This window comes from Eucyclogobius newberryi, unplaced genomic scaffold (genome assembly GCF_026437365.1).
Source record: "Eucyclogobius newberryi isolate DKJ021-1_F unplaced genomic scaffold, fEucNew1.0.hap1 SCAF_114, whole genome shotgun sequence".
NCBI classification, from domain to species: domain Eukaryota; kingdom Metazoa; phylum Chordata; class Actinopteri; order Gobiiformes; family Gobiidae; genus Eucyclogobius; species Eucyclogobius newberryi.
This window is the reverse complement of record NW_027315740.1, coordinates 125,075-138,600: the sequence shown is the minus strand read 5'-3', so window position 1 is coordinate 138,600 and position 13,526 is coordinate 125,075. Positions and strand designations below refer to the sequence as shown.

At 52.5% G+C, this 13,526-nt stretch overlaps 1 protein-coding gene across 1 annotated transcript; it reads right to left on the bottom strand.

Moving 5' to 3' along the window:
* Nucleotides 1-209: 209 nt before the first annotated feature.
* ttc19 (tetratricopeptide repeat domain 19) lies at nucleotides 210-13,108 on the bottom strand. Its single transcript, XM_072440194.1, has 10 exons — nucleotides 12,978-13,108; nucleotides 12,445-12,539; nucleotides 9,443-9,534; nucleotides 9,070-9,180; nucleotides 6,248-6,286; nucleotides 4,845-4,963; nucleotides 4,388-4,482; nucleotides 4,132-4,295; nucleotides 3,874-4,036; nucleotides 210-483 (listed from the first exon to the last, which is right to left on the bottom strand). The coding sequence occupies exons 1-10, from the start codon at nucleotides 13,082-13,084 to the stop codon at nucleotides 299-301; spliced, it is 1,170 nt and encodes a 389-aa protein (XP_072296295.1). The 5' UTR covers nucleotides 13,085-13,108; the 3' UTR covers nucleotides 210-298.
* Between the last annotated feature and the right edge of the window lie 418 nt (nucleotides 13,109-13,526).

Here is a 13,526-nt window from a genome sequence, read left to right as displayed (position 1 = left end):
TCCTCTCTCTCCTCCTCCTCTCCTCCTCCTCTCCTCTCCTCTCTCTCCTCCTCCTCTCCTCCTCCTCTCCTCCTCCTTTCCTCCTCCTCTCCTCTCTCTCCTCCTCTCTCCTCCTCTCTCTCCTCCTCCTCCTCTCCTCTCTCTCCTCCTCCTCTCCTCCTCCTCTCCTCCTCCTCTCCTCTCTCTCCTTCTCCTCTCCTCCTCCTCTCCTCCTCCTCTCGTCTCTCTCCTCGTCTCCTCTCTTTTCTCCTTCCTCCTGCAGACCTTCTTGGATGTGCTCCAGTGTCCAGACCTTCTCTCACTCCTCGTTTGCGCTCTCCTCTCTCTTCTCCTCCTCTCTCTTCTCCTCCTCTCTCCTCTCCTTCCTCCTGCTCTTCAGCTCCTGCAGACCTTCTTGGATGTGCTCCACAGTTTCCTGATCTTCTCTGCTCTTGGCCAGAGTCAGAGCCTCGTGATAAACTCTGGCCGCTGCCTCCAGATCTCCTGAAACACCAGAGGAACATCAGTGAGGACCTCCCGGGAGGAGGACCTCACCTGAGTGCAGCAGGATGGAGGAGGACCTCACCTGAGTGCAGCAGGATGGAGGAGGACCTCACCTGAGTGCAGCAGGATGGAGGAGGACCTCACCTGAGTCCAGTAGGATGGAGGAGGACCTCACCTGAGTCCAGTAGGATGGAGGAGGACCTCACCTGAGTGCAGTAGGATGGAGGAGGACCTCACCTGAGTCCAGTAGGATGGAGGAGGACCTCACCTGAGTCCAGTAGGATGGAGGAGGACCTCACCTGAGTGCAGTAGGATGGAGGAGGACCTCACCTGAGTCCAGTAGGATGGAGGAGGACCTCACCTGAGTGCAGCAGGATGGAGGAGGACCTCACCTGAGTGCAGTAGGATTGAGGAGGACCTCACCTGAGTGCAGCAGGATGGAGGAGGACCTCACCTGAGTGCAGCAGGATGGAGGAGGACCTCACCTGAGTGCAGTAGGATGGAGGAGGACCTCACCTGAGTGCAGCAGGATGGAGGACCTCACCTGAGTGCAGCAGGATGGAGGAGGACCTCACCTGAGTGCAGCAGGATGGAGGAGGACCTCACCTGAGTGCAGCAGGATGGAGGAGGACCTCACCTGAGTGCAGTAGGATGGAGGCGGACCTCACCTGAGTGCAGCAGGGTGGAGGACCTCACCTGAGTGCAGCAAGATGGAGGAGGACCTCACCTGAGTGCAGTAGGATGGAGGAGGACCTCACTTGAGTGCAGCAGGATGGAGGAGGACCTCACCTGAGTGCAGTAGGATGGAGGAGGACCTCACCTGAGTGCAGTAGGATGGAGGAGGACCTCACCTGAGTGCAGCAGGATGGAGGAGGACCTCACCTGAGTGCAGTAGGATGGAGGCGGACCTCACCTGAGTGCAGTAGGATGGAGGAGGACCTCACCTGAGTGCAGCAGGATGGAGGAGGACCTCACCTGAGTGCAGTAGGATTGAGGAGGACCTCACCTGAGTGCAGCAGGATGGAGGAGGACCTCACCTGAGTGCAGCAGGATGGAGGAGGACCTCACCTGAGTGCAGTAGGATGGAGGCGGACCTCACCTGAGTGCAGCAGGCTGGAGGAGGACCTCACCTGAGTGCAGCAGGATGGAGGAGGACCTCACCTGAGTGCAGCAAGATGGAGGAGGACCTCACCTGAGTGCAGTAGGATGGAGGAGGACCTCACTTGAGTGCAGCAGGATGGAGGAGGACCTCACCTGAGTGCAGTAGGATGGAGGCGGACCTCACCTGAGTGCAGTAGGATGGAGGAGGACCTCACCTGAGTGCAGTAGGATGGAGGAGGACCTCACCTGAGTGCAGCAGGATGGAGGAGGACCTCACCTGAGTGCAGCAGGATGGAGGAGGACCTCACCTGAGTGCAGTAGGATGGAGGCGGACCTCACCTGAGTGCAGTAGGATGGAGGAGGACCTCACCTGAGTGCAGTAGGATGGAGGAGGACCTCACCTGAGTGCAGTAGGATGGAGGAGGACCTCACCTGAGTGCAGCAGGATGGAGGAGGACCTCACCTGAGTGCAGTAGGATGGAGGAGGACCTCACCTGAGTGCAGCAGGATGGAGGACCTCACCTGAGTGCAGTAGGATTGAGGAGGACCTCACCTGAGTGCAGTAGGATGGAGGAGGACCTCACCTGAGTGCAGCAGGATGGAGGAGGACCTCACCTGAGTGCAGTAGGATGGAGGAGGACCTCACCTGAGTGCAGCAGGATTGAGGAGGACCTCACCTGAGTGCAGCAGGATTGAGGAGGACCTCACCTGAGTGCAGCAGGATGGAGGAGGACCTCACCTGAGTGCAGCAGGATGGAGGAGGACCTCACCTGAGTGCAGCAGGATGGAGGAGGACCTCACCTGAGTGCAGTAGGATTGAGGAGGACCTCACCTGAGTGCAGTAGGATTGAGGAGGACCTCACCTGAGTGCAGCAGGATGGAGGAGGACCTCACCTGAGTGCAGTAGGATTGAGGAGGACCTCACCTGAGTGCAGCAGGATGGAGGAGGACCTCACCTGAGTGCAGCAGGATGGAGGAGGACCTCACCTGAGTGCAGCAGGATGGAGGAGGACCTCACCTGAGTGCAGTAGGATTGAGGAGGACCTCACCTGAGTGCAGTAGGATGGAGGAGGACCTCACCTGAGTGCAGTAGGATGGAGGAGGACCTCACCTGAGTGCAGTAGGATGGAGGAGGACCTCACCTGAGTGCAGTAGGATGGAGGAGGACCTCACCTGAGTGCAGTAGGATGGAGGAGGACCTCACCTGAGTGCAGTAGGATGGAGGAGGACCTCACCTGAGTGCAGTAGGATGGAGGAGGACCTCACCTGAGTGCAGTAGGATGGAGGAGGACCTCACCTGAGTGCAGCAGGATGGAGGAGGACCTCACCTGAGTGCAGCAGGATGGAGGAGGACCTCACCTGAGTGCAGCAGGATTGAGGAGGACCTCACCTGAGTGCAGCAGGATTGAGGAGGACCTCACCTGAGTGCAGCAGGATGGAGGAGGACCTCACCTGAGTGCAGCAGGATGGAGGAGGACCTCACCTGAGTGCAGCAGGATGGAGGAGGACCTCACCTGAGTGCAGCAGGATGGAGGAGGACCTCACCTGAGTGCAGTAGGCTTGAGGAGGACCTCACCTGAGTGCAGTAGGATTGAGGAGGACCTCACCTGAGTGCAGCAGGATGGAGGAGGACCTCACCTGAGTGCAGCAGGATGGAGGAGGACCTCACCTGAGTGCAGTAGGATTGAGGAGGACCTCACCTGAGTGCAGCAGGATGGAGGAGGACCTCACCTGAGTGCAGCAGGATGGAGGAGGACCTCACCTGAGTGCAGCAGGATGGAGGAGGACCTCACCTGAGTGCAGTAGGATTGAGGAGGACCTCACCTGAGTGCAGTAGGATGGAGGAGGACCTCACCTGAGTGCAGTAGGATGGAGGAGGACCTCACCTGAGTGCAGTAGGATGGAGGAGGACCTCACCTGAGTGCAGTAGGATGGAGGAGGACCTCACCTGAGTGCAGTAGGATGGAGGAGGACCTCACCTGAGTGCAGTAGGATGGAGGAGGACCTCACCTGAGTGCAGCAGGATGGAGGAGGACCTCACCTGAGTGCAGCAGAATGGAGGAGGACCTCACCTGAGTGCAGCAGAATGGAGGAGGACCTCACCTGAGTGCAGCAGGATGGAGGAGGACCTCACCTGAGTGCAGCAGGATGGAGGAGGACCTCACCTGAGTGCAGCAGGATGGAGGAGGACCTCACCTGAGTGCAGCAGGATGGAGGAGGACCTCACCTGAGTGCAGTAGGATGGAGGAGGACCTCACCTGAGTGCAGCAGGATGGAGGAGGACCTCACCTGAGTGCAGCAGGATGGAGGCCAGGTTGCACAGCAGGACGTGGAGCTCTGGATGATGGTGAGTCCGACCCAGATCCACAGCGCTCTGGACCAGGAGCAGGGCCTCAGGGAGGTTCCCCTGGAGGTCCAGGAGTGAGGCCAGATCACTGAGGAGCACCAACGTCTGAGGAGGAGGAGGAGGAGAGGAGGAGATTGTTCAGTCTGGTCAGTCGGGTCTGGTCAGTCGGGTCTGGTCAGTCGGTCAGTCGGTTGACTGACCTGTGGATGGGCGGGGCCTTGCTCTTGGCTGCAGATCTTCAGGCTCCTCCTATAATCCTGCTCCGCTCTGACCAAGTCTGAAGTCTGAGTCCAGAACCGAGCCCTGGAGTCCAGAACCAAACCCAACAAGAGCCGAGTGTCCAGAAGGAGGCGCTGCTGCTCCTCTGAGGAGGACAGAGCCAGGGCAGAGGTCAGAGGTCAGAAAGAAGACAGAGGTCAGAGGGAAGACAGAGGTCAGAGGTCAGAAGCTTCTCACCTTTTGACTCGTCGCTCGATTCTTCTTTGAGTTTCTCCAGTTTTTCTTCCAGTTTCTCAACACAAAACATGAAACCGTGTTCTGCCAAGTCCAGCCTGTGGTCAGAAGGGTCAGCAGCGGTCAGAAGGGTCAGCAGCGGTCAGAAGGGTCAGCAGCGGTCAGAAGGGTCAGTAGTGGTCAGTAGTGGTCAGTAGTGGTCAGTGGGGGTCAGTAGTGGTCAGTGGTGGTCAGTGAGGGTCAGTGAGGGTCAGTGAGGGTCAGTGAGGGTCAGTGAGGGTCAGTAGTGGTCAGTGAGGGTCAGTGAGGGTCAGTGAGGGTCAGTGAGGGTCAGTAGTGGTCAGTGAGGGTCAGTGAGGGTCAGTGAGGGTCAGTGAGGGTCAGTGAGGGTCAGTAGTGGTCAGTGAGGGTCAGTGAGGGTCAGTAGTGGTCAGTGGGGGTCAGTAGTGGTCAGTAGTACTTATTCTGCTGGCTGTAGATCGAGGCCAGCTTCAGCGACGTCTCGATGACGCCGTTGTCGTTTTCTGGAGTTCCTCGAGACAACATCACACTGAGGGACGCTTTGAAGAGCTTCTCTGCCTGAAAGTACAAGTACACACTGAAAGTACAAGTACACACTGAAAGTACAAGTTCACACTAAAAGTACAAGTACACACTGAAAGTACAAGTCCACACTTAAAAGTACAAGTACACACTGAAAGTACAAGTTCACACTTAAAAGTACAAGTACACACTGAAAGTACAAGTACACACTAAAAGTACAAGTCCACACTTAAACGTACAAGTACACACTGAAAGTACAAGTACACACTTAAAAGTACAAGTACACACTGAAAGTACAAGTACACACTAAAAGTACAAGTACACACTGAAAGTACAAGTACACACTGAAAGTACAAGTCCACACTTAAAAGTACAAGTCCACACTGAAAGTACAAGTACACACTAAAAGTACAAGTACACACTGAAAGTACAAGTTCACACTAAAAGTACAAGTACACACTGAAAGTACAAGTCCACACTTAAAAGTACAAGTACACACTGAAAGTACAAGTACACACTGAAAGTACAAGTCCACACTTAAACGTACAAGTACACACTGAAAGTACAAGTACACACTTAAAAGTACAAGTACACACTGAAAGTACAAGTACACACTAAAAGTACAAGTACACACTGAAAGTACAAGTACACACTGAAAGTACAAGTCCACACTTAAAAGTACAAGTCCACACTGAAAGTACAAGTCCACACTGAAAGTACAAGTACACACTAAAAGTACAAGTACACACTGAAAGTACAAGTCCACACTTAAAAGTACAAGTCCACACTGAAAGTACAAGTACACACTAAAAGTACAAGTACACACTGAAAGTACAAGTCCACACTGAAAGTACAAGTCCACACTTAAAAGTACAAGTACACACTTAAAAGTACAAGTTCACACTTAAAAGTACAAGTACACACTTAAAAGTACAAGTCCACACTTAAAAGTACAAGTACACACTTAAAGTACAAGTACACACTTAAAGTACAAGTCCACACTTAAAGTACAAGTCCACACTTAAAAGTACAAGTACACACTTAAAGTACAAGTACACACTTAAAGTACAAGTCCACACTTAAAGTACAAGTACACACTTAAAAGTACAAGTACACACTTAAAAGTATAAGTACACACAAGTACACAGTAATTTTTTCTCATATTTCATATCTGAACAGTTTCTCTTGCTTTGGAAAAAATACATGTTAAAGATTCAAAGAGTTTTTGAAATATTCTCTGTACTTTGTCTTTCAAATACAACGGTTACTCGAGTACATTTACACGACAGACGTGATCCGACCCAGAGCGTTTAAACTCACGTGATCCAAGTGTCCTCGAACATACGACAGGTTCGCCATCTGCAACAACAATTCGTTTAGACATGTGAGAGTGTCCTCAAGGGGGCGTGTCACATGTGAGAGCGTCCTCAAGGGGGCGTGTCACATGTGAGAGCGTCCTCAAGGGGGCGTGTCACATGTGAGAGCGTCCTCAAGGGGGCGTGTCACATGTGAGAGCGTCCTCAAGGGGGCGTGTCACATGTGAGAGCGTCCTCAAGGGGGCGTGTCACATGTGAGAGCGTCCTCAAGGGGGCGTGTCACATGTGAGAGCGTCCTCAAGGGGGCGTGTCACATGTGAGTGTCCTCCAGGGTGCGTGTCAAATGTGAGCGTCCTCCAGGGGGCGTGTCACATGTGAGCGTCCTCCAGGGGGCGTGTCACATGTGAGCGTCCTCCAGGGGGCGTGTCACATGAGAGCGTCCTCCAGGGGGCGTGTCACATGAGAGTGTCCTCAAGGGGGCGTGTCACATGTGAGAGCGTCCTCAAGGGGGCGTGTCACATGTGAGAGCGTCCTCAAGGGGGGCGTGTCACATGTGAGAGCGTCCTCAAGGGGGCGTGTCACATGTGAGAGCGTCCTCAAGGGGGCGTGTCACATGTGAGCGCGTCCTCCAGGGGGCGTGTCACATGTGAGCGTCCTCCAGGGGGCGTGTCACATGTGAGCGTCCTCCAGGGGGCGTGTCACATGTGAGCGTCCTCCAGGGGGCGTGTCACATGAGAGCGTCCTCCAGGGGGCGTGTCACATGTGAGCGTCCTCAAGGGGGCGTGTCACATGTGAGAGCGTCCTCAAGGGGGCGTGTCACTTGTGAGCGTCCTCCGGGGGGCGTGTCACATGTGAGCGTCCTCCGGGGGGCGTGTCACATGTGAGAGCGTCCTCAAGGGGGCGTGTCACTTGTGAGCGTCCTCCAGGGGGCGTGTCACATGTGAGAGCGTCCTCAAGGGGGCGTGTTACATGTGAGTGTCCTCAAGGGGGCGTGTCACATGAGAGCGTCCTCAAGGGGGCGTGTCACTTGTGAGCGTCCTCCAGGGGGCGTGTTACATGTGAGAGTGTCCTCAAGGGGGCGTGTTACATGTGAGTGTCCTCAAGGGGGCGTGTCACATGAGAGCGTCCTCAAGGGGGCGTGTCACATGTGAGAGCGTCCTCAAGGGGGCGTGTCACATGTGAGTGTCCTCATGGGGGCGTGTCACATGTGAGCGTCCTCCAGGGGGCGTGTCACATGTGAGAGCGTCCTCCAGGGGGCGTGTCACATGTGAGAGCGTCCTCCAGGGGGCGTGTCATATGTGAGAGCGTCCTCAAGGGGGCGTGTCACATGAGAGCGTCCTCCAGGGGGCGTGTCACTTGTGAGCGTCCTCCAGGAGGCGTGTCACATGTGAGAGCGTCCTCCAGGGGGCGTGTCACATGAGAGCGTCCTCCAGGGGGCGTGTCACTTGTGAGCGTCCTCCAGGGGGCGTGTCACATGAGAGCGTCCTCCAGGGGGCGTGTCACTTGTGAGCGTCCTCCAGGGCGCGTGTCACATGTGAGCGTCCTCCAGGAGGCGTGTCACATGTGAGCGTCCTCCAGGGGGCGTGTCACATGTGAGCGTCCTCCAGGGGGCGTGTCACATGTGAGCGTCCTCCAGGGGGCGTGTCACATGTGAGAGCGTCCTCCAGGGGGCGTGTCACATGTGAGAGCGTCCTCCAGGGGGCGTGTCACATGTGAGAGCGTCCTCCAGGGGGCGTGTCACATGTGAGAGCGTCCTCCAGGGGGCGTGTCACATGTGAGCGTCCTCCAGGGGGCGTGTCACATGTGAGAGCGTCCTCCAGGGGGCGTGTCATATGTAAGCGTCCTCCAGGGGGCGTGTCCTCCAGGGGGCGTGTCCTCCAGGGGGCGTGTCACATGTGAGCGTCCTCCAGGGGGCGTGTCACATGTGAGAGTCCTCCAGGGGGCGAGACACATGTGAGCGTCCTCCAGGGGGCGTGTCACATGAGAGCGTCCTCCAGGGGGTGTGTCACATGTGAGAGTCCTCCAGGGGGCGTGTCACATGTGAGCGTCCTCCAGGGGGCGTGTCACATGTGAGCGTCCTCCAGGGGGCGTGTCACATGAGAGCGTCCTCCAAGGGGCGTGTCACATCTGAGCGTCCTCCAGGGGGCGTGTCACATCTGAGCGTCCTCCAGGGGGCGTGTCACAAGGGGGCGTGTCACAAGGGGGCGTGTCACATGTGAGCGTCCTCCAGGGGGCGTGTCACATGTGAGCGTCCTCCAGGGGGCGTGTCACATGTGAGCGTCCTCCAGGGGGCGTGTCACATGAGAGCATCCTCCAGGGGGCGTGTCACATGAGAGCGTCCTCCAGGGGGCGTGTCACATGAGAGCGTCCTCCAGGGGGCGTGTCACATGAGAGCGTCCTCCAGGGGGCGTGTCACATGAGAGCGTCCTCCAGGGGGCGTGTCAAATGTGAGAGCGTCCTCCAGGGGGCGTGTCACATGAGAGCGTCCTCCAGGGGGCGTGTCACATGAGAGCGTCCTCCAGGGGGCGTGTCACATGAGAGCGTCCTCCAGGGGGCGTGTCAAATGTGAGAGCGTCCTCCAGGGGGCGTGTCACATGAGAGCGTCCTCCAGGGGGCGTGTCACATGAGAGCGTCCTCCAGGGGGCGTGTCACATGAGAGCGTCCTCCAGGGGGCGTGTCACATGAGAGCGTCCTCCAGAGGGCGTGTCACATGAGAGCGTCCTCCAGGGGGCGTGTCACATGAGAGCGTCCTCCAGGGGGCGTGTCACATGAGAGCGTCCTCCAGGGGGCGTGTCACATGAGAGCGTCCTCCAGGGGGCGTGTTACCAGGTTGTAGCAGTACAGCAGAGCTTCCTGGTGGTGGAGCTGTTGAGCCAGAGCCAGGGCCTGATGCAGAAAGCTGGAGGCGGAGCTTAACTGATCTCTGACAATACTGAGCTGCAACAGAGACAGAACCAGAGTACCCCGAAGTACACGAGTACCCCGAAGTACACGAGTACCCCGAAGTACACGAGTACCCCGAAGTACACGAGTACCCCGAAGTACACGAGTACCCCGAAGTACACAGGTACCCGGAAGTACACGAGTACCCCGAAGTACACAGGTACCCGGAAGTACACGAGTACCCCGAAGTACACGAGTACCCCGAAGTACACAGGTACCCGGAAGTACCCTGGAGTACACGAGTACCAGGTCTAACCTTGGCCTTCTTCAGCAGCAGGATCATCTCATCCTCTTTCCTCTGAGCTTCATCACGCTCGTCCTCTTCACTCCGACCAAAGAGAGAGAACGCTGTGAACAAGAACCAGAACTAAACCAGAACTAAACCAGAACTAAACCAGGACTAAACCAGGACTAAACCAGAACTAAACCAGAACTAAACCAGAACTAAACCAGGACTAAACCAGAACTAAACCAGGACTAAACCAGGACTAAACCAGGACTAAACCAGAACTAAACCAGAACTAAACCAGGACTAAACCAGAACTAAACCAGGACTAAACCAGGACTAAACCAGAACTAAACCAGGACTAAACCAGAACTAAACCAGAACTAAACCAGGACTAAACCAGAACTAAACCAGGACTAAACCAGAACTAAACCAGGACTAAACCAGAACTAAACCAGAACTAAACCAGGACTAAACCAGAACTAAACCAGGGCTAAACCAGAACTAAACCAGAACTAAACCAGGACTAAACCAGAACTAAACCAGGACTAAACCAGGACTAAACCAGAAATAAACCAGAACTAAACCAGGACTAAACCAGAACTAAACCAGAACTAAACCAGGACTAAACCAGGACTAAACCAGGACTAAACCAGAACTAAACCAGAACTAAACCAGGACTAAACCAGGACTAAACCAGAACTAAACCAGAACTAAACCAGGACTAAACCAGAACTAAACCAGGACTAAACCAGAACTAAACCAGAACTAAACCAGGACTAAACCAGAACTAAACCAGGACTAAACCAGGACTAAACCAGAAATAAACCAGAACTAAACCAGGACTAAACCAGGACTAAACCAGGACTAAACCAGGACTAAACCAGGACTAAACCAGAAATAAACCAGGACTAAACCAGGACTAAACCAGAACTAAACCAGGACTAAACCAGAACTAAACCAGAACTAAACCAGGACTAAACCAGAACTAAACCAGGACTAAACCAGAACTAAACCAGAACTAAACCAGGACTAAACCAGAACTAAACCAGGACTAAACCAGGACTAAACCAGAAATAAACCAGAACTAAACCAGGACTAAACCAGAACTAAACCAGGACTAAACCAGGACTAAACCAGGACTAAACCAGAAATAAACCAGGACTAAACCAGGACTAAACCAGGACTAAACCAGAACTAAACCAGGACTAAACCAGAACTAAACCAGAACTAAACCAGGACTAAACCAGGACTAAACCAGAACTAAACCAGGACTAAACCAGAACTAAACCAGAACTAAACCAGGACTAAACCAGGTCTAAACCAGAACTAAACCAGAACTAAACCAGGACTAAACCAGAACTAAACCAGAACTAAACCAGGACTAAACCAGAACTAAACCAGGACTAAACCAGAACTAAACCAGGACTAAACCAGAAATAAACCAGAACTAAACCAGGACTAAACCAGAACTAAACCAGAACTAAACCAGGACTAAACCAGGACTAAACCAGAACTAAACCAGGACTAAACCAGAACTAAACCAGAACTAAACCAGGACTAAACCAGAACTAAACCAGAACTAAACCAGGACTAAACCAGAACTAAACCAGGACTAAACCAGAACTAAACCAGAAATAAACCAGGACTAAACCAGAAATAAACCAGGACTAAACCAGAACTAAACCAGAACTAAACCAGAACTAAACCAGGACTAAACCAGAACTAAACCAGAACTAAACCAGGACTAAACCAGGACTAAACCAGAACTAAACCAGGACTAAACCAGAACTAAACCAGAACTAAACCAGAACTAAACCAGGACTAAACCAGAACTAAACCAGGACTAAACCAGGACTAAACCAGGACTAAACCAGGTCTAAACCAGAACTAAACCAGAACTAAACCAGGACTAAACCAGAACTAAACCAGGACTAAACCAGAACTAAACCAGAACTAAACCAGGACTAAACCAGAACTAAACCAGGACTAAACCAGGACTAAACCAGAACTAAACCAGAACTAAACGAGGACTAAACCAGAACTAAACCAGAAATAAACCAGGACTAAACCAGAACTAAACCAGAACTAAACCAGAACTAAACCAGGACTAAACCAGAACTAAACCAGGACTAAACCAGGACTAAACCAGAACTAAACCAGGACTAAACCAGGTCTAAACCAGAACTAAACCAGAACTAAACCAGGACTAAACCAGGACTAAACCAGGACTAAACCAGAACTAAACCAGGACTAAACCAGGTCTAAACCAGAACTAAACCAGGACTAAACCAGAACTAAACCAGGACTAAACCAGGTCTAAACCAGAACTAAACCAGAACTAAACCAGGACTAAACCAGGTCTAAACCAGAACTAAACCAGGACTAAACCAGGACTAAACCAGAACTAAACCAGAACTAAACCAGGTCTAAACCAGAACTAAACCAGAACTAAACCAGGACTAAACCAGAACTAAACCAGAACTAAACCAGGACTAAACCAGAACTAAACCAGGACTAAACCAGGACTAAACCAGAACTAAACCAGAACTAAACCAGGTCTAAACCAGAACTAAACCAGGACTAAACCAGGACTAAACCAGGTCTAAACCAGAACTAAACCAGGACTAAACCAGGACTAAACCAGGTCTAAACCAGAACTAAACCAGGACTAAACCAGGACTAAACCAGGACTAAACCAGAACTAAACCAGAACTAAACCAGGACTAAACCAGAACTAAACCAGGTCTAAACCAGAACTAAACCAGAACTAAACCAGGTCTAAACCAGAACTAAACCAGGACTAAACCAGGACTAAACCAGAACTAAACCAGGACTAAACCAGGACTAAACCAGGACTAAACCAGAACTAAACCAGAACTAAACCAGGACTAAACCAGGACTAAACCAGAACTAAACCAGGACTAAACCAGGTCTAAACCAGGTCTGAACCAGGACTAAACCAGAACTAAACCAGGACTAAACCAGGTCTAAACCAGGTCTGAACCAGGTCTAAACCAGGACTAACTTACTCAGAGCAGTCCACAGCACTGCTCCTCCTTGTCTCCTATCTCTTCGTCTCCTCTGTCCTTGTCTCCACTCAGGACTCGCTGCTGATTGGACGACGCTGAAACACAAAAGTGTCACATTTCTCACTCACACAGGAGGTGCTGGAGTGTCCTTTATCTCCCCCTGCTGTGCTAAAGCTAAGCTAGCAGCTGTGCTAAAGCTAAGCTAGCAACTGTGCTAAAGCTAAGCTAGCAGCTGTGCTAAAGCTAAGCTAGCAACTGTGCTAAAGCTAAGCTAGCAACTGTGCTAAAGCTAAGCTAGCAGCTGTGCTAAAGCTAAGCTTGCAGCATAAACAAAGATAAAACGTATTAAAAAAGAGAAACAATTTAAATCATTATAAGAAGACAAACAAACAAACAAACACATTTGTCAGTTTTGTGTTGATTGATTCTGGATCAGAACCTGAGACTCTGTCGTTCAGGGTTCAAATGTTCTGACCCGGGACCAGGACGTTTGTGGGCGGGGACACCTGCAGTGCGCGTGCGTGCGGACTCACCTGCGCGTGACAGAGCGGTGCGCGTGCGTCGGGTTCGGTCCAGTGCGCGCGGACCTTCCGGTGACCGCAAGCGCGGTCCTGAGCGCGCGGCAGAAGCACGCGGCCATCTTGTGTTGACACGAGCGCCGGAAGTCTGCGTCACGAGGAGACTTTCACAATAAAAGCTCAGAAATGTCCAAACGCGTGACGTTGAAGTTAAACCTTTAATGACCTTTGACCTCTATAGTTTACTCACAGCTGTATTTCACCTTCCCCCTTGCCCCGCCCACATCCCGTGCTGTCATTTGTTTTAGATTAAGACTCAAAGTGACGTTTTCTAATGGTAAAGCGTAAAACATACACTTTGAAGACGCACATGTCCAGTAGGTGGCGGTAAATGCATCTTCTTCTTCTTCTTCTTCTGTGTTTATGGCGGTTGGTATCCAGGGTTACGTCACCTGTGACGTACTGTAGATTAACTTTAGCTTTTAACTCAACACAACTCAGTGACACGTTATGACATCACACAAGGAAATTCCATGACTGTTGCCTAGCAACCTACTACTGCTA